This window comes from Carica papaya, chromosome 1, assembly GCF_054855325.1.
Source record: "Carica papaya isolate Zhongbai chromosome 1, ASM5485532v1, whole genome shotgun sequence".
In the NCBI taxonomy this organism is placed as follows: domain Eukaryota; kingdom Viridiplantae; phylum Streptophyta; class Magnoliopsida; order Brassicales; family Caricaceae; genus Carica; species Carica papaya.
The window spans coordinates 29,414,382-29,434,431 of NC_142309.1; the positions used below are offsets into that span (position 1 = coordinate 29,414,382).

At 36.4% G+C, this 20,050-nt stretch overlaps 4 protein-coding genes across 11 annotated transcripts in view; 2 read left to right on the forward strand and 2 right to left on the reverse strand.

Annotated features, from left to right (window-relative positions):
• LOC148270528 (TLR4 regulator/MIR-interacting MSAP protein) lies at nt 1-4,209 on the forward strand. Its single transcript, XM_088209810.1, has 9 exons — nt 1-165; nt 869-895; nt 1,017-1,096; nt 2,237-2,309; nt 2,479-2,527; nt 3,029-3,080; nt 3,225-3,249; nt 3,355-3,446; nt 3,844-4,209. The coding sequence occupies exons 1-9, from the start codon at nt 19-21 to the stop codon at nt 3,893-3,895; spliced, it is 597 nt and encodes a 198-aa protein (XP_088065936.1). The 5' UTR covers nt 1-18; the 3' UTR covers nt 3,896-4,209.
• Nucleotides 4,194-20,050, forward strand: part of GLR3.3 (glutamate receptor 3.3) — a 27,045-nt gene continuing 11,188 nt past the window's right edge. The window contains exons 1-9 of one of the 8 annotated variants that reach the window (XM_088209791.1): nt 6,012-6,417; nt 6,600-6,686; nt 7,033-7,370; nt 7,508-8,856; nt 8,949-9,226; nt 9,549-9,580; nt 9,670-10,076; nt 10,372-10,498; nt 10,600-10,813. In XM_088209791.1, coding sequence (XP_088065917.1) covers nt 7,106-7,370; nt 7,508-8,856; nt 8,949-9,226; nt 9,549-9,580; nt 9,670-10,076; nt 10,372-10,498; nt 10,600-10,658 — 2,517 coding nt within the window. In that variant the 5' untranslated portion in view covers nt 6,012-6,417; nt 6,600-6,686; nt 7,033-7,105 and the 3' untranslated portion in view covers nt 10,659-10,813. Of the gene's footprint in view, nt 4,328-6,011; nt 6,418-6,599; nt 6,687-7,032; nt 7,371-7,507; nt 8,857-8,948; nt 9,227-9,548; nt 9,581-9,669; nt 10,077-10,371; nt 11,066-11,778; nt 12,233-20,050 lie in introns of those variants that run through there. The other 7 variants (XM_022047107.2, XM_022047108.2, XM_022047114.2 and 4 more) reach the window with 7 other exon arrangements.
• LOC110818089 (glucan endo-1,3-beta-D-glucosidase-like) lies at nt 12,677-14,419 on the reverse strand. The gene is made up of 2 exons (XM_088209800.1): nt 13,027-14,419; nt 12,677-12,929 (listed from the first exon to the last, which is right to left on the reverse strand). Exons 1-2 carry the CDS (start codon nt 14,381-14,383, stop codon nt 12,898-12,900), a joined length of 1,389 nt encoding a protein of 462 aa, XP_088065926.1. The 5' UTR covers nt 14,384-14,419; the 3' UTR covers nt 12,677-12,897.
• IRE1-1 (inositol requiring 1-1) lies at nt 15,495-19,944 on the reverse strand. The gene is made up of 6 exons (XM_022047116.2): nt 19,566-19,944; nt 19,004-19,238; nt 17,278-18,728; nt 16,982-17,154; nt 16,454-16,700; nt 15,495-16,192 (listed from the first exon to the last, which is right to left on the reverse strand). Exons 1-6 carry the CDS (start codon nt 19,697-19,699, stop codon nt 15,748-15,750), a joined length of 2,685 nt encoding a protein of 894 aa, XP_021902808.2. The 5' UTR covers nt 19,700-19,944; the 3' UTR covers nt 15,495-15,747.

Consider the following 20,050-nt stretch of genomic DNA (forward strand, 5'->3'; position numbering starts at 1 on the left):
CAGACGTTTCTTGTTTCCATGGAGAGAGAGAGAGAGAGACCGGGAGAGGCGAAATCGGAGGAGACGAAGATGGCAGGGTCAATAACGTGGCTTGTGATGCTATTCGTCATCTTCTCAGTAGCTGCTTGCATCGAAGACAAATGTGCTGCTTGTAATGCTGTCGCGGTAACTTAATTTCTCTTTGAAATTCTCATTTCTTCTCGATCTTGTCTTCTTAGTTAATCATAACTAATTGAATCACACTCGAATCGAGCGATCAGTGTTACGAGAATTTTCATTTATTTATTTTAATTTTTTGCATTTCTTATTAATATATAATTTCGAGTTTACTCGATCGAGTATCGGTAGATGATTGAATCGTTAAGCGTGTTTCTCGATGTCTCACTTCGATTAAACTAAAGAAACATTGGATGTAGTGTTTACAAGGCGAAATGTTTCATGTTGCAAAGAGAAATGAGATTGCCAATTAGTATTCATCTCATTGTGTTTGAATTTATGTCCTCTTACTCACGTTCAATTTGTTGTGCAAGGAATGTTGCAATTATAAACTTAAGAAAACTAGTTTATGAGTGCCCTATTAATCCTATCCCTTTGTGTAATCTTGATGGTTCGAAGGGCAGAAAGACCACAAGCACTTTTCTTTTCTTTTTTTTTTTTTCTGGATTTGCAGTTTATTTTCTTAACATTTTTAGTTATTTAGTTACTACCTACGTTTAACTTAAATACGACACTTAGTTTATATTATGATAAGAATTCTATCGAAATGCATATATTTTCTAAATTAGAACAAACTGATGCTTGAAGTACCTTATTTATTGGCGATTCCATATACGCTAAGTTCCTTAGTGCTGGGTCTGATGCCATGCAGGAGGAGCTGGAGCTTCAACTTTTGAAGGTAAGAACTTTACTCTTGGCCTTTTGCATACTAGGCTTTTTACCATATGAATGTTCTAATGCAGTCTGTAGGCAGTTTGCAGTGTTTAAGAAAATAAACAGTAAATTGACATTCTTTATAGGAGAAACCAAGAAACCATTTGGATATGAGACATCGCTTGGATTCAAAAGGTCAGCGTAAAGGGAAGGTAATTGATTACAGGTACTACACCAAGTTCTCAAACCAAGTCTGATAACAAATAAGTGATTGATTCAAATTTTCTTTTATGACCATGATTTATTGATAACATGACTCACAAAGGTGCTACAAGAAAGAGTGCAAATTTTAAAATGAGCTATAAACCTGTCCGTTTGTGAAGTGGGGGATTGGCGTGTTAAGTACTTTGCAGTTTAAGTGAAATAATATAAAATAATAATAAAAATGAGTGAAAATTTTTGCTAAAAATCAGAGAAAGAAGTTAGCAATACATTGGCGTTAGACATCAACAATTGGAATACTTTAATGGTAAGAAATCCTGAATTTTGATGACTAAACAATTTTCTTGTATGCCTCAAAATTCCTTATCTGCTAGAAACAACACCGGTGGACGGAATAAAAAGAGTAATTTGTTTTACTGATTTTGATGGGAATCTGTAATACTTGGCAGAGAGTTTGAAAGCGAACTTGATTGAAATTTATGGTATAGGATAAATTATAAGGAGGTCTTTCAGATTCAATTTGGTGCATTGTATATATCACTTGATAGTTATGTGACTCTCAAACTTACAAAGAGTTTTGCTCGAAAAAGCAACATATTGTTAAAACAAGCGGTAATAAAAATATAAGAAAAACACAGATATAGTATTGAGACTTTTCTTTCTCACAACATTTGCAACAATAGAATTAAGGATTGATTAAATTGTTATTTTTTGAAAAATAAGGGGTCTAATTATCTTTATTCCCAAACATCAAACACTTCTATGTAATTTACCCTATGCATGATTTAAACTGATTGAACTCAGGAGCTTATTTATTTATAAAAAAAGACTGAAACCAAGAGCTTATAATTTACCCAGGGGAGGGGTTTAGGGTACTCACAGTTGTTACAACTGATTAATGAATTATCTGCACCGTCCACCGCCAAACATCTTATTACTTGAAGCCTTATATGTTATATAAGACTTTCAAAGAGTGAAAAAGTACTTGAACAACCTAGCATTTAACATTATTAAGCTCCTGTGAAGCAGTGCATCATTTTTTTTCTTTGGTTGATGGAAGTGACTCAAAGTGAACATGGCACCCTTGTCTTATATGATTCTTGCAAGCAGATGACTAAATGTATTTTACAATTATTTCAACCAGAGTCAGTGAACTAAGGGTTGTTGAATTATTGGATGGACTTTGTGAAACCATGCAAGATTACACCCTAGAGAAGGTAATTTCTGCTTTCAATCTGCATTTTTCTTTCGTCGTCTTCAATGTTAGAGCACATTGTAAAATTTGCATACAAACATCCATACATACCATGTTTTTTGTTTGAGGTTAATGGATGCTTAGCACCAGGTGATCCAACTATGTTTAATAGATCATCTTCTACTTTGCAGGCTGATTCAACCCATTGGATCAAAGTGGGTAACTTTGACAACCTTACAGGTATCTTCTGTTTGTTTCGGCTAAGAGTAACTTCATACATATTTATCTATATATATATATATATATCTGGCTAATGTGTTGGGGAAGAATAAAAGTATATGTGCTGATAATCTTTATCTCCTATAATTTTGGTGTTATGTAAAATAATTCAGTACTTTGCTGTTAACACATACAGATATTCTTAACTGGGCCAATGGATTTTTATGTTCAACGGCCTTCCTTTACTGAGGTTGAAACTGCATTGTTATTGACCTGGTAGAAGGGAATGAAAATCAGTCTTCCTTTTGCTCTAGCCTCCAGGCATTTAAGATTTCTTAATAATTTTCAAATTGAGATGCAATTAACTTAAGAGCATCAAGTGTCATCCAAGTTGATGACTATCTCTTTATCCAAAATATTAGTTGAGAGATTCCATTGCTAGTTTCACTTGAGGGTTTCATAATTCCTATTGAAGAAGCATCTTTTGATTTTTTTTTTTAATTTTAATGTTAATGTTCGTAGATAAACAAGAAGCTAAAGCACATGCCAAAGCTATATCATCTTATTGTGGAAGGTGAGACAGTAAATAATTCTCGCACCTCTTAGTACAGGTTATTTGGAAATTTTTGAACTTTTAACCTTAAGTTGTTGACAAATGAGCATTTGAAAATTTCATTGCAAGTTAACCTTGTTCAATTTGTGTGCTTGGAATGTAAAGGTTGCTGGAGCAAACTGAAGATGAGGTAAGTCTAATTCTATTGAGAGCTTATTCGTACCTTTGCATTAGTATTCCTGGATTTATATCTCGTATGATTACTCTTACATATTCCTCATGCATATTACTCCAGTTGGCAGAGTTGATAAAGCAAGGATCTCTAAAAGTAGGAGATGTTGGCAAAGTCCTATGCCAAGATTTGAGCCGGCATTGCAGCCCATCAAGGTACATTTGGATTTAGAACTGTTATTCATCATATAGTAGGAGAGGAACTTGGAACCTTAAATGCTGTCTGCTGGGGGCAGGGGTAAAGACATGCATTACTGGATAGATACACGTAAACCATTGTTGGCAGATTTTGTTGGTATTGGAAACATTTTCATTAGTTTTGTTTAAGCAACCTCATGTCTCTATCCATCTTTAGGGACATGAAGTCATTGTCCACCAAGAGAATAATTGAAATTGTAGCATAATTTGTCTTCTTCATGACTGAAGTCCACCTTAATTGTGGGTTATCACTAATAACAAAGCATATTTATTCCCTCTTCCAAATATAATACTGCTCGTACTTAGGCTTGATAAACTGTGTAAGCTAATGTTTTAAGTTCATGGCTGTGTGCAGTGGTGCGGATTTAGTGGATGACAACGATGATAGATCAGATGGAGAACTATGAGCCGGTTTTTTCATTATCAGATTAGCATGGGTGCTCTAGATGAGTTTCCTTTTTATTTTTTCCTTGTTTTAAACTGATTACTTTCTTTTTACTGGGTCAAATCGCTGGAATCCATTTTGTTGTTGACTCCGGTTATGTGACCGCCTTACTAGTAGGCAGTGGTTGATAGTGTTGTCGTTGGGAAAAAAACCACTTAAATAGCCTTTTGTTTGGCTTGGTGTCATTCCCGAAGGGATCTGATGATGCTGAACTCCATCTTCATGGATACCTCATACTTAATTTCTCTTTATAAATCTACGATTTTGTTTGGTTTTCGTGACACGGATATTGTTAAAATGCACGGAATCCGTCCTTGTTCCTTCCAGGTCTTTGAGGAACTTGGAAGTTGCATTTGATTGAGTTCGTGGGAGAAGGCGACCGTCAAACCAACAGGTACCCATATAAGCAACCGAGTCACATAAGTCTTTCATTGCATCACTCTGATTTCTCCCCAAGACATCTCTCTTTTTCTGCGTTTGGTGTTTATTGCTCTATCCACTGTTGGTAAAAAGGAAGAGCCGTTAACTTCCTTCTGTAAAAGGACTTGGAATATGGAATGTATTATGGCCCAGTGCAGGAGAAATTTTTGCTCCCCTAAAACAAACGTCACCACGTGTTTTTTAATGCAAGTAATTAACATTAAATTAAAATTTAACTAAACATGTTTTTTTAATGGCCTAATCTCAGCAGCCACCAAAAGCATGTCTTATTTGCACGTTCAATCACGCTACTCACTCTTACAAAATTATATTTTACTAAATACTATTTTAAATTTGATTTAGTTATTGAGGATTATAATATACATTATAAAAACATTAATATATATATTTATTTTTATATTATATATTGCATTGCATGTTCAATTTAATTTTTTAATTCCAAATTCAACTTTATATTATTCTTTTCCTCTCATGAAATCAAATAATCAGATTGCCAGTACGTTGATAAAGGGTGGGTGCATCTTTTACATGAGTACCTTATTCCAGAGTCTGAATTGTTATTATTAACGAATGTCATTTCAGATTAGTGTTTAATCGAGTATTAATATTTAATTAATGGCTTTAAGAACTCTGGCATCATTTCTAATGATGCAGACTCGGGAGGGAATCCCACAAAAGAAAAAATTTTAAAGCTTCTTTTTTCTTTCACTATCAATTATTTTTTTTTATATAATCCAATTATATTAAATGAATTAACAATTTATATTAATTAAAATTTCACCAAATGAAGTAAAAAAAAAAAAGTTAAATTATCTCTGCAAATAAACTAATTTTATCTTATATCATTTAAGTAAATTATTTTTTTACATATTTTTATTAGTTTTTGTAAACATCATTGCTAATTCATTTAATTAATATTTTTATTACTTAAATGAATTACTAAGAAAACTATAGTAATTTTATTATTAAAAGACAGGATATTATAATGATTGTATTATTTATATTTTCTTACTTTTACTTTTTACCTTTATTACTTTGACTGACTAACATGATTATATATTTTATTACGGGATAAATACTCGTAGAGTCTCTGTACTAATTAAAATTTTTTACCTCGACTCATAATTTAATCCAGTTAGTGTTATACATACATACATACATATATATATATAGAGAGAGAGAGAAGGAGAGAGAAGGGAGAGAAAGGAGGGTGAATGATATGTACATATATATATATATATATATCTCTCCAACTGTGTGTAACATAACCTGATTAATAATGCAAAAATATGCGTATGCATATGACAAAATTGTACACTAAATCACCTTTGATTTGTAGAAAGAGAAGAAAAATGGATGAAGATTGATGAAAAACTAAAGAGAGATGAGGTCGATAACCAGAGGGCAAAATTATTTGATTAATAACACGAGCATTTACCACTTTGAGTACGAAAGCCAATATATATAAATTTTGAATAGTTCAGTATTATATTTTACCATGTTGCATATAATTCTTTGAGAAAAGAATAGTTAAAAAAAAAACGTAGCGAAAGAGATCAAATTTATTCAGAGTTGGTAAACATGTAAAATGATGGAAAAGATTACGGGGTGTCGATTACGAACAGCTTTTTCTTTTTCTTTAGCGTAATATATAAGAACGGAAAGAAAGATTCTCTGGGCATTTACATACATTTCGCACCCCCCGACGACGTTGTATATCTATGGAGAGACCTGTAGGATTACCAACAGTAGAAACCACGTGATTTCACCAAAATTATTTTATTTAAATGGCAGTTTCCCTTTCCGTATCCCTCCAGTGGTTTCTCAACGTGCTTCAAATCTACATGGGTTGGTGATTTTCCTTATTGGTCAGCTACGTTTATTCTCTTCTCATGTCTGATTTCGCTTTTAGCTGGTGGGTTCTCAGCATCTTCTTCTTCTTTGTCTGTTTTTTGTTTTTGTTTTTTTTTAAAAAATCTTCTTATAATAAGTGTTATTTGTTTACATCCTTCTGGAGATAAACGGGCTTTGCTACAGATTAGAGTAAGTTGTTTCTCTCTGGCTCAGCTTTAGGAATTTATCCTTTGTAATTTACTGTATGATTTATGTTTTATACTACTCGGCAAGCGGGGGTTGAGTCAATGTTGGGTTTTGGTTTTAATTTCATCAAAGTATCTAATTCTGGTTTCTTCTGTCACCCATATTCCGTCGTTTTGCTTTTCTAGTGAGAAAACTCGGGAAAAAGAAAAGCGTGTTGGAAGTTTGAAGTTCAGAAGGAAAAGCTCTTGTTGACTAACAATTTAATTGCACTGGTATGGCTAAGTTGATGCTACTTGTTATTGGTTACCTGATGGATAGCAAAGAAGATTATAATAATAATTGGGAAACATTTATCCAGTTGTTGTCGTTGCTTTTTTTTTTTTTTTTTTAATTTTTTTTCCCGTTTGTTTCTACTATATTACTCCTCTCTTACTTGGGCATCTGAGATTTTCTTAGTTCTTGATTGATCATCTCTACATTGAGAGTTTGTTCTCTTGCATCTGGTAGAATTCATGCTTGTTGGAATTAGGTTTTGTATCTCAACATAGTCTTTTTAAAAAATAGGTAGATTTTATGTTTTTTCAAATCTCCTACTTAGAGCCTATGCAACGATTGTAGGCATTTTCTTTGCGGAGGCACCGGGAGGACTCATTTTTTTTCGGATACAGAGATAGTCCTTCCTTGATTTGAAATGATCACTATCCGGCTTCTCTTTTCGTTGTGGCTCTATTTTGTATTGTTTCAAAGTGGGTACAGTAGGAATGATTCTTCAAGACCGGCTATTGTAAATATTGGTGCTATATTCACTTATGATTCTACAATTGGAAGAGTTGCAAAGATTGCCGTTCAGGAGGCTGTGAAAGATGTGAATTCCAACTATAGCATTCTCCATGGTACCAAAATTGTTGTGAAAATGGTAAATTCAAATTGCAGTGGATTTCTTGGGGTGGTGGAAGGTACGTTTATCTTTACTTCGTTTCCTTTCAATCAACTAAAACAATTAGTGCTTACTTGGTTTTACTGGGTAAAAAGATTCTGGTCGAGATTGGATTCTTCAGATCCTTACAAGCGTCTTCGATTATTGTATTCACAGCTCTACAACTCATGGAGACTGAAACAGTTGCAATTATTGGTCCTCAATGTTCTACAGTTGCCCATGTTTTGTCACATGTTGCAAATGAACTCCAGGTTCCTCTGTTGTCCTTTGGAGCTACAGACCCCACTCTTAGTTCCCTTCAGTTCCCCTTTTTTGTGAGAACAACATTGAGTGATCTATATCAAATGGCTGCTGTCGCTGCAATTATTGACTACTATGATTGGAAGGCAGTTAATGTCATTTTCATGGATGATGATTATGGACGAAATGGCATTGCTGCACTGGATGATAAACTTGCAGAGAGGCGCCTCAAGATCTCGTATAAGGCAAGGATTCAGCCAGATGTTGAAATTGGTGGAGGTGACATCATGAATATCCTTGTTAAGCTTGCTTTAATGGAATCTCGAGTGATTGTTGTTCATGTAAATCCTACTTTAGGCTTAAAGATTTTCTCTGTTGCAAAATATCTTGGAATGTTGGGTAATGGTTATGTTTGGATAGCTACGGATATGCTTTCATCTATGTTAGATTCTAATTCTCATCTGCCTTCTGATATCATGGATGCATTGCAAGGAGTTCTGGTTCTGCGCCAACACACGCCAGATACTGATAGAAAGAGAGCCTTTTTCTCCAGGTGGAATAAGTTAACTGGTGGCTCTCCAGGACTGAATTCATATGGGCTTTATGCTTATGATTCTGTTTTGCTCTTTGCTCATGCTATGGATGCCTTCTTTGACCAGGGAGGGACTGTTTCCTTTTCTAAGGATTCTAATCTAGCTTCTGTAGGAAATGGTAATCTCCACCTGGAAGCAATGAGAATTTTTGACGGTGGACAGCTTCTGCTGAAAAACATACTTGACATTAACATTGTTGGGTTGACAGGTCCTCTTAAGTTTATTTTAGGAACGGACAGGTCCCGTGTTCTTCCTTCATATGATGTAATCAACGTGATTGGAACTGGTTTTCGGAGGATTGGTTACTGGTCAAACTATACGGGTTTGTCAATCATACAGCCTGAGACATTGTATAAAAGACCACCAAATAGTTCAAGTGCAAGCCAGCAACTATATAGTGTTATCTGGCCTGGGGAGACATTATCAAAACCTCGTGGATGGGTTTTTCCTAACAATGGGAAGCAATTGCAAATTGGTGTGCCCATTCGGGTGAGTTATCGTGAATTTGTAGCACAGGTGAAAGGGACTGAAACGTTCAAGGGATTCTGCATAGATGTATTCCAAGCTGCTGTTAATTTGTTGCCATATGCTGTCCCGTATCGATTTGTACCCTATGGGGATGGCCGTCGAAACCCAAGCTATACGGGGCTTGTGAACCTGATAACAACTGGTGTCAGTACTGACTTCTGCCCTGCAAATTCAAACTATGTCATGTTTAGCTTTTTATTCACTGGCTAATTATTATGTTTTTCTTCTCATCACAGGTCTTGGATGGTGTCGTTGGTGATATTGCCATTGTAACAAATAGGACCAGGATAGTGGATTTTACACAACCATATGTGTCGTCAGGACTGGTTGTTGTGGCCCCATTTAGGAAATTGAATTCCGGTGCTTGGGCCTTCTTGCGTCCATTCACTCCAAGTATGTGGCTAATCACTGGTTGTTTCTTCCTTGTTGTGGGAGTAGTAGTGTGGATTCTGGAGCATAGAATAAACGATGAGTTCAGGGGCCCACCCAAGCAGCAGATTATTACCATTCTATGGTGAGTTGAATGGCCTGTTGGTAAATTGGTGTCATTTCTTTTCTTATTCTCAACAGTCTTGATGAAATTTATGCTTTGAACTAGTGAGGAATCACTGTGCCTGTGTACACTACTATCTCCAGGGTTTACCTGGTTGAAAATTTGAGAGTAGGAACATTTTCTCAACATTGCATGTTTGTTGAGTCATCTATTAGCATTTTGGTTTGCTTACATATTACCCATTGTTGAGCCAGTATGCCTTTGCAACGTGTCTTTTACAGTAATATCTTTCAATTAATACCCCTTCCGAGCTCAATGAAATTAATGGTTTTCTATTCTGCAGGTTTAGCTTCTCCACTCTGTTTTTTGCTCATAGTAAGTGAAAAATCAGGTTCTTCTAGAAATTTTTTATGTCCAAGGTGAGCAGCATTACTAGTTTATTTCTTGAACTGTTCTCTTTTCAGGAGAAAGTACTGTGAGCTGTCTTGGACGTGCAGTTCTAATTATATGGCTCTTTGTGGTTTTGATAATAAACTCAAGCTACACCGCTAGCCTGACATCAATCCTTACAGTGCAGCAGCTATCTTCTCATATTAAAGGAATCCAAAGCTTGATAGACAGTGATGAGCCTCTTGGATACCAAGTAGGTTCTTTTGCAGAACATTATCTGCATGAGGAACTTAACATATCAAAATCTAGGCTTGTTGCCCTTGGATCACCTGAAGCATATGCCAAGGCGCTCAAAGATGGTCCTGAAAAAGGAGGTGTTGCTGCTGTGGTTGATGAACGTCCCTACGTGGAGTCTTTCTTATCAAAGCAGTGCACGTTCAGGATTGTTGGTCAAGAGTTCACGAAAAGTGGATGGGGTTTTGTAAGTATCTACTTCTTTCATCTTATCACTCCGGGAAAATAACCATTTGATTACCTCTGAATATCTTATTCTTTCATTAACAATTACTTCATCTTCTTCTTTTTCCATGCCATTTGAGAGGAATATTAAACATTGAAATAATTGTCGCATATGTTGAGTTAAAAACCACATGAATGGCCAGATTCACTGTGAACCCATAGAGAGACACACAGTGGATTGTTACAATTTCTGTGAGGATTTTCTGTTGCATTTCATTTTGACTCGTTGCTCCCGTGTCCATATTTTGTCCTTGAAGGCTTTTCCACGGGACTCTCCGTTAGCTGTTGATTTATCAACTGCAATTCTACAACTGACTGAGAATGGTGATCTCCAACGGATCCATGAAAAGTGGCTGATGCATAGCACTTGCAGTTTGGATGCTGGTGAGCTTGAATCAGATCGGCTTCATCTCAAGAGCTTTGGAGGCCTTTTCCTTCTATGTGGGATAGCTTGCTTCATTGCTCTCTTCATATACTTCATGCAGATAGTGTGCCACTTCCGACGTGCCGACTCCAACGAATCTGTTTCTGCTGGTCAGAGTAACTCACTTTCTGGGCGTATCCAGAGATTGTTGTCACTGATGGATGAGAAGAAGGATCCATCAACGCATGGGAGTAAGAGAAGGAAGACGGAAAAGTCAGCATTTGACGATGACAGTGATAAAGGTGAATCAGGGAGGAATACAAGGGGAAAGAAAATGGAACTGACTAATGAGGATGGCATCAACTCGAGCAATTAAACTAAGTGGATATCTTCAGAGATTCCTGATTGTATTAGCACATGGTCAGGTACCTTCTTAACCCAGGTGTAATTAGGAGCATCATATATACTTGTTTATACATGTTTCTTTATAGAAGTATTGCTGAAAGTATGAGCCTCTAGAAAATTTTGTTCCACACATTGCCTATTCAGATTACAATATATAGCAACAGTCAACCTGAATTGGTCTACTTTTTATGGAATTATGGCATGTAAATGCCACCTATCATATGCATAAAACTGCAAAAAATAAATATCTTCATATAAGCACACAAAGTTAAAAGTGCAGAAGCTCATCTTTTCTTCAATTTCATATTTTCAGTTCAGCTAAATTACATTGATATTTCAATTCTTAAAATCTTAATTATTTGATATTAAAAATCAGTTTTAATTAATCAACTTCACTCTGTGTTTTCAATTCACAAAAATATCTAATTTGAAATAAACATAGAATTTATTTGGTATTAGAATAATATTTTTATTTCTTCTTATGTTATATCTTCAACTATTTAATAAAGTTAAAATTTAAACTAAATTCAACATTAGAGATAAAAAAAAAAAAATGTTATCCTCTCTTATAAAGAAATTTGTTTATATTCATAAAATTTGATTTATTTCAAAATTTAACTATACATTGATATATATTTTTTTAATAAATTTAACTCAAATTCCTAATTTTATATAAAAAAATGAATGTATTAATCATTCATTGCATTTAACTATTAATATATCAGTTTTAACTTCTTTTTCTCTCTCTCGAAAGAGAAGAAAATTAATTATTTATAAAGTAGAATCAATAATAAATTTCGGTTGATATTGCAATAAATCAATCAAATTTACTATTAAAACTTATAGAAGGTACTCTTTTTTGGCACAAATCTTACCCGTTCTTTTAATATGCTAGAATTAAACGATATCTAGACACTCCATAAAATCGCGACAAACATGCAACTCATGTACCAAGCAATGGTTCACTAAGTGAGATTAACAACTTTCAAAGCATTAGATTCAAGAAAAATACTAGAGAGATGCTTCTCGATTGCTTAAGTTCAAGACTCGTCTTAATACTTAGAACCTCGTAGTGCATAGCACGAAGGGGGAAGGATCCATTCTATTATTAGTGAGATATCATGCAATGTCATATTGTATCTTGGACAGAAGTTGTGGGACTGTAATATCACCTCTACAATCATTATTCATCTTCTCCTATATTGTTTTGGTACTCGTATGGTGTGGTTTCATGTGAGAGGTCTCTCAGAATAGTTTCTTTAGTATAAATTCTAAAATTTATCTGTAGTAATGACTTATACCAAGAGCTATGGAGGCTTGTTTATATGAAGTGTAGTTTATAGATGAAATAGTATAGTGGTAGGAGATTGACTGCAAAATAAAAAACATAACCAGAATATTTACTGGCACAGTAACTCTTCCATTCCTTGCGTATACAAAGGTTTTTTTTTTTTTTTCAAGTTCTTATATCTAAATGTTACAGTAATGAAGTTCTAATTTAGGGTTTAATTATAATGACATTTTAAAAAAAAACAGAAGGTAAACAGTATTGACCAACTATACATATTTTTTGTAATAATTTTTCAAGTGAGAATTCATACCAAATTTGCTCATCCAACACTTGAATTCATACCTTCTTGTAAAGAAGTAGAAGTTCCAATTTTCGCAGGGAGGAGTAACAGTAGTTGGTTATTTACTGTGAGAATTTAGTATGAGTGACATGATCACTGAATCGAATTGATTGGAAAGAGAGTTCCCCAAAGGGTCCACAGGTGTAAGTAAAGATTCCATCGTCAAGAAAAACAGCAACACTTTTTTTTCAAAAGCCATTGATTGTGGAGTCAGATTTTGCTTTCCATTTTTTCAAACTTTTTCAGTCATGGAAACCAACTACGTTTCTCTTCATTAATTATACAAACAAACAAACAAACAAACAAACACAATTCAAAAGCTAATAACAATTGACAAACATTACAGTAGGAGCAGAGACCTCTGTTTCCTTTTCTGCTACATATTACTGTTGGGGATACCGGCACTTTCCATAACCTGAATCAATGGAGTTGGTAGAGGAAGAAATTAATTTCGATCTATAACGAGAAAAAAAATATATTGGAACTGGAATTTTAAGTAATATATTACTTACTGGGATCGCTGAAGGTAACGAGTCCAGTGCCCTTGAAATCACAGTTCCAGTAGTTCCTCCCATGCATCTGGTAATATATATTCATGGCGTATGATGCATGTGCAAGAAGCTTGTTTGGCTCAAAGCACTCACCACTCTCGTATATCTCCCTGCAATCCACCCCACCTGGTCCACAACAAAAATCTAGCACAGCTTGTAACACCTTGTCGTCTGAATGAGGCTTCGCCACGCACCAAACCGAAGGACCCCTCCCCACGTTACTCGACAGCTTCTCAAAAGTCCCGCCGTTGCTGCAAAACTGGCAGCTTAAATCCACTTCATATACCTTTGAACCATCGCCGTTAAAGATCCCAAAATTCCTTTCACTCACACCACCTTCTTTTTTGTTCTCGTTGAACAGCGAGAATACGAATATGTCGATCTTGTCTTTGGGTTTCATGGGTGTTCCTCTGTTCGACTCTGCCCGTTCAATCAACCGCGTATTATAAGTCTTCGCGTTGTCCGGTGAAGCCGCCATATCGCCCTGTTCACCCTTCGATGGCCACCCAGATTCCGACACCGTTATCTCTATCGTCCGGTTGCCAAAACCGAGGGCGTTAATGGCTGATCTGACGGCATCTATTTGTGCATCCAACATGTTGGTATACACATAGCCTCGTGGGTCATGAACGCCTGTGGCATTTCCCAGTAATGCGTACTCCAGGTTGACGACGCCGGGGTTGTCCCTGTACGCGAAATATGGGTAGGCATTAATGAAAAATGGCGAATCAGTATCGGCAAGAAACCCGAGTATGGTGGTCATGGTGGGGATAAGGTTAGTGGCGAAGGTAGACGTTGAAGGGGGGAAAGAGGAAGCAAGGACGGCCATGCTATGTGGGGTGGTGACCTTGATTTTCCGGTCGAGCCCACGAGCGAGCAGCACGGCGTGAATGTTTTGCATGGCTTGGACCAAAGCGTCGGGGTCCAAGTGATCGACATCTGTTGTGAGGTACTCGTTGCCGACGGCGATGAAGACAATGGAGGTAGCGGGAAGGAAGGGGAGGACGCGGGTGGCAAACCACTCATCGGCGGCGGAGACAGAGTTGCTGACGTTGGATACGTGGTAGTTTTCGACGGCGACGATGAGGTCGATGCCGGTATTGGAAAATGCCTGAAGAATGTCGGGGTTGGTGTCGTATATCTTGACCTTGTCAATGAGCGTTGACTGGAGGAGCTGGGCTACCTTCTTGGGCGACGGGAGGTTGTTGCCTAAGGTGCCGTAGTTAATCCCGACGGCTGAAACGGTGCGTTTTGGGATGAAAAGGAGGAGGAGGAGGAGGAGGAAGAAGAAGAGGTGGAGGTTGAGGGAAGAAGCCATTTGTTGTGTGTTGAGCAGTGAGTCTGTGAGTTAGTGGTTTGTGTTATTTAAAAACTATGCCCCAGTTTAATTAATGGGGTAAATTCAGTGTTTATATATATATAACCTGAGAATTTAGAATCAACCTCTTCACGTGTAATTAACAGGGGTAAAGTTAAATGGGATTTAACTATAATATCGATTATTATAATTACTGTGATTATTGTTAAGATTTGAGTATAAGTAGGGGAATTTTCAGAAAGGTAAACAGTGTAGTTTTGTCTGATCATTAATGAAATTTTGGAGGAAGACAAAATGTGACCCAGTAGATCATGATGGACAGATAATATAACTGGATTCCACATTGGAATAGTAAAAGTGAGGCACTGCCTGCCTGCCAGCCCATGTTAGACATTACCCTTTTAAGTTTATATAAAGCCAGGTTGTGTATATATACATACATACATACATATATATATATCTGTATATATTTGAATCAAAACACTCCAAATATATTCAGACTTGTGAGAACAACTCCTGTTAGAGAGAACAAACTAAAAAAGAAGGTGCCTCCTCTTTAAGCAACATTATATCAATGGTATTAAAACATGAATTCAAAGTTAAAATGTCATTAATCAACATCAGAAAGCTCAGTATCTGCAGAAGTAAAAGAAGCTTCCAAGTACGATGTGCATCACCCTCCAGAACCATCTGTCGAAATCTCACACACACTCTGACCAAACCACAAACGTAAAACCTGAATAAGGACATAAAATGTATACACTTGTGGGTTTTTAAGGGAGATCATTGATTTTAGGGTTAGATAAAAACAAAGATGGAGAGCAAGTTATTCTCTCCAAGAAGGATATAGATCATGAACAGAAAAACAAAGGTTGAAACGTTCCACAGTAAACTCCAACTGCCCAAACAAGATAAAAAGAGTGAAAAGAGTCTCTTCCAAAATAAAGAAGAAAGAATATTGCAGCAGTCAGAAAAAATCTTCTCAGCACATGTTCTGTCTCCACAAATTTCATGTGGTTTGACTAGCTCAAGCCTCTAAATTCGCACTTCATTTCAAACTCATTTGGGTGTTGACCTATTTAATACAGGAATGAGTAAAGCATACATCATATCTTCAAAATCCAAGCTTCCTGTAAAAATACAGGGAGGAGCATTTCCTAGATAGAAAAAATGCTAATCTCTTACAGGGATATAAATACGCCCAGTAAATAATAAAAGGGTTAAAAGTACGTTACCTATTTAATCTACAGTTACACGATATTGCAAACACTAGTATTTGAGGTCAGAACCTGTGCTAGTGGGGGTGAGCAGTGTTACAGCTGAAATTAAAAAAAAAAAAAACAATGGGAAAGGAAGAAATTACATTATATTGCTCTTATATACTTTTGAAAGAACTCCTCCTCTTTACAGTATCTGTATAACACTTTGTAAACCTCAATCAAGAGCCTTGGAAATCGACTTGAAAAATAACCATCGAATCCCTCTGGAACATTTCCCAGTAGTTCTTGGATTTCCTGAGGAAGTTCCCGGTAGTGATTTAACTTGTTCCTTATGACCCGTAGTAAGTCACGCACGCTGTCAAATTTATATCGCCTGTAGCGACCGATGTTATTAAGGAATGCACTTTCCATCTTTTCGTCCCATTTTCCATTCAAAGCCAATGTTGCGGTACTTTCTAATGCATTTAAGAGTTCTGATGACTCCTCTCTATCTTCTAATTCAACCCGATCACTTGCATCACGGAGAAATGACAATCGCATCTCAGAAGTCCAAAACAAAGGATGAGGCAAAACATCCCGAGCCCTTGGCCTGTAAATGTTACTATGTATGTTTACATCAGAAGAGAACAACAACGTCCATCCAAGTAATTGGTTGACAGAACAGGTGAAAGTTCTTTCATCAGGTAAGGTTAACAACAAGAATTGGAGTGTGCATGTGATCATGCAAATTTATGCATAGAGGCAATGCTAAATGCATAAACTACGTGAGTTTTCAAATTTGAGCATATCGGGAAACAGTAAATTGAAAAAAATATCTCTTGGACTAATGAAATCAGAACTGGTATATTACCTTAAATCAGGGTTGGGATCCAAGAGACTGGTTAGAAGATCCAAAGCTTCTGGCATACTCTCTATTAAGAAAAGATCTTTGCGATCATTCACTATGTTTACATCACGTTCAATACTATCACCATAAGGATGTCTGCCACCAGTTATACAGAAAAAGAGAACACAGCCTAAACTAAACAAATCCACAGCACGTGTTTGGCGTCCATTGCGAAGTTGTTCAGGTGCTTGCCATCCTGAACTCCCGGAACCTACAATTTCCAGTAATACAGAAAAGTAAGAAAACAGATTTATGATGACAATCTTCACGCAAACACTGTCAAATCATTCTTCAAACACAGATTTGCAGTAAGATAGTCCACAAAGAACATTAAGGAACATTTATCAATAACTGGGCACGTAATTGGGTCAGTATCTGGAACTAGGGAACAAAAACACTATGTAAAAGGGCTCATCTATGCTTCACCTAGAAAACAAGTACATGCATGAGTACAAGCCTCGTCAGAACAGTCAACAGATTACTGCCCATTACCAGTTGCATTTTGTGTTAAAGAAGTCATGTCCCCGGGCAAGCGCTTGCTAATGCCCATATCTGAAAGCTTTGCCCACAAAGATTTGTCCTTGATTATCAAAACATTTTGAGGCTTTAGATCCCGGTGTATAATTCCAAGTTCATGTAAATGAACTACTCCTGAGACCACATCTCTGCCAAAATAAAAAGAAAAAAAAAAGACTATGGCATTGATTATATTAGTTTATTTTGAGAACACCAAATTTAGTAACCAAAGAAAAAGTAAAGAAAAAGATGCAGAAAGAAATTCAACTAACCTCATCAACTTTAATAAGTGGGAAGAAGGATATCCATTTGCCTTCCACAATTCAATATCCTTGTTATTTTCCATTATAGAATTTAATCGAACAGTATACTCATCCAAGAGGTTTGAACTTTCATCATGGACAGTCACTTGAATTTTGAAAGAGCCAGAGAGCACATAAATCAAGTCATTTAAGCTACAAGTACAACGTTCCAGAGCGAGATATACGAAATCTTGGTCATATTCCACACCATACCATCGGACAATACATGGATGCTGATCAGAAGCAATAAGATTCTGAATCTCCTTTAGGGCAACACCATGATGAGACTGCACAAGACGTTTAACAGCTACTGGACGGCCATCATAAATTCCCTCAAGAACCACAGTCCCATTGCTCCCTTTAGCAATTTCTTTATTGGAAACAAGTAATTTGCCAATCCTCCGCCCATCCGTGGGACTGTCAACAGTATTGCTAAAGGTAAAAAATGACTTGCCTTCATTCCCTTCAGCAAATGCAAGTCCATTGCTGTTTTCATGTTCATTCCCATATGACATAAGTTTCTGCCTTCTCCCATTGTTAATACTATTCTTATTATTCCCTGATTTCTTAGTTTTTTTCTTTTTAGATGCTGTCAGAACTTGAAATTCTTTGGGTTCTTTCCTCAATTTATCCTGTTTTGAAGTGTAAAAGAGCATACCCAGAATGGATAAAAAGGTGGAAAATAATACAGTTAAAGGTCCAATAACTTTTTCAAATATGTTCGTGCTACCCATTTTAGTAACATTTCCACTGAGCATATTCAAGATCCCATGATATTCAACCTTTGAAGGAGGCAAGGAGAGTACTTGACTATCTGTATTGTCAGGAAGAGCCAGTGGAATTCCATCAGCAGGGCCTAAGTAAGGCTTGTCATCTGGATAAGGTAAATAAAATGATCCACCCAAGCTATCAAGTACAGAGAGAAATTCCTCCAAGCTATGACTGCGAAGTCTGAAGACAACGGCGCTCTTTTCACAAGGCAATTGGAATACATTATTTATGTAACCGCTGTGAGGTGAATTATCATAAGTGGAAGAATGTCCACCCAAAACTTTCTTGATTTCTCTACATTGAAATTCAGCCTCAATCTCTGCCAAAGATACACTCCACAAGACATTCCCAGATTCTGATTTATATTGCATCACATAATCTTTTCTCATTATGTAGACGAGATTCTGAACCATTTCTTTGTCTGTGGGAACAGACTCCACCAATCCTTCAGCATCTTTTGCCAAAGCAACAGTCTTCACTTCAGCTTTCTGGACTCCCAATGTAGAATTAAGATCATCCAAAGTATATCTCTGAACTACTCTTCCAGTCTTCCCATCAAGACGATATACCGTGGTACGTTTTCCTCCCAATATGACTCCATCCTTCACTACTTTGGGTAATGTTTTGATATATTCTTCAATATTTAGTCTCTGGAGTTTGAAGACATTTTAAGTCCAGTAAAGAAATGGAACCATGGTAAAATAAAGCAACCTTTAGATTATATGGAGGTCATTTCTTTTTTTTTTTTTTTTTTTGAAATATGAGTATATGGAAGTCTAATGGGTAGTACATGTTCACTGAAGATCATACAATCAAGGGCATAAAATTGGTAACGCCTATTTTAGAAATTATTGACAGAATCCTGTAATGATAGTAAAAAATCCTAGAAAGAAACAGCATCAAGATGAAAAGTCGATAAGCATACCTCTTTCCCCTCGTTTTTGTAATATTTAAAAAGTTTCCAATCAGTTCCACAATCTACATAGAAGTCGTCATTCGGTTGGGAGACCTGATGATTCTGACTGGCAAGGTAATGGGAATCCTGGTAAGAGGAATAAATAGGCATCCCCGAAGAGAATGACCAAAGCACTTCATTTGACAAAGTGTCCACTAAGTGCATCGTCCCATCCAAAGTAGAAACCAGTATAAAACGATTTTCACTAAATCAAGCATCAAACACCCAAAAAATGACGAAGGAAAGGTTAATAATGGTCACCAGGTAGATCAAAATAAATTAGCAATTGAAAGAGCTAAGGAAATTACATATTAAACAAAGTCTAGGCTTATACTCTCCAGCCCTGGAGCCACGTTTAAGCATTTCAACATCTTAAAATACATATGGCAATGGCTCTTAGAACACAATCGAAGACTAGGAAACAAAAATCAGTAAACACCTCCATCAACATCGAAACAGTATTTCTCGACAGATTTAACATTATACTCTTCAAGAATTAAACTTCAAATTATTTAAGGTTACTACTACTTACGGAGTTGGCGGCAAATAGGACTTGTAGATTTGATTGGAAGCAAAAGGCTTAGAGATCTGCGTGCCGGGCTCACCGAGAATTAATGGTGACAGAATAACTAGGAACGCCAAAGCTATTACCATAAGCCTTCTCATCTTTGGAAATTGACAAGAAAACCATGTGATAATTCCAAAAACCCCAAATTTTATACACTATGTCAATTGAAATTAGGGTTTTTGATTTCTGGGGATACAAAAATTAATCGCGCGAGCCGCGACCAACGGAATCAAGGTTTTGGGGTTTGGACTTCGGAGCTGGAAGTTTCGACTTGATTTTCCTCCACGTGGGTTTTTAGTTTGTATTTCTCCGTTCGATTTGACGTCAGTTTCTGTCGTTCGTTTATTTTACGAACTTTTTTTGGGACCAATATATAATTTGCCTTTTACACTTCTCTCCTAAATATTTCGTTTTTTCATATAATTAACACCGTCTGATTTTGGACGGAA

Bases quoted from the DNA above. Each gene is read 5' to 3' on its own strand.
- LOC110818089 (XM_088209800.1), bottom strand. From the start codon at position 14,383: ATGGCTTCTTCCCTCAACCTCCACCTCTTCTTCTTCCTCCTCCTCCTC. The intron at 12,930-13,026 runs GTAAGTAATATA...CCATTGATTCAG, and splicing joins CGTTACCTTCAGCGATCCCA to GTTATGGAAAGTGCCGGTAT.
- IRE1-1 (XM_022047116.2), bottom strand. From the start codon at position 19,699: ATGAGAAGGCTTATGGTAATAGCTTTGGCGTTCCTAGTTATTCTGTCA. The intron at 19,239-19,565 runs GTAAGTAGTAGT...TGCTTGATTTAG, and splicing joins TCCTATTTGCCGCCAACTCC to TGAAAATCGTTTTATACTGG. The intron at 17,155-17,277 runs GTTAGTTGAATT...TTATTTTGGCAG, and splicing joins CACTTATTAAAGTTGATGAG to AGATGTGGTCTCAGGAGTAG.
- LOC148270528 (XM_088209810.1), top strand. From the start codon at position 19: ATGGAGAGAGAGAGAGAGAGACCGGGAGAGGCGAAATCGGAGGAGACG. The intron at 2,528-3,028 runs GTATCTTCTGTT...TAATGTTCGTAG, and splicing joins TAACTTTGACAACCTTACAG to ATAAACAAGAAGCTAAAGCA. The intron at 3,250-3,354 runs GTAAGTCTAATT...ATATTACTCCAG, and splicing joins TGGAGCAAACTGAAGATGAG to TTGGCAGAGTTGATAAAGCA.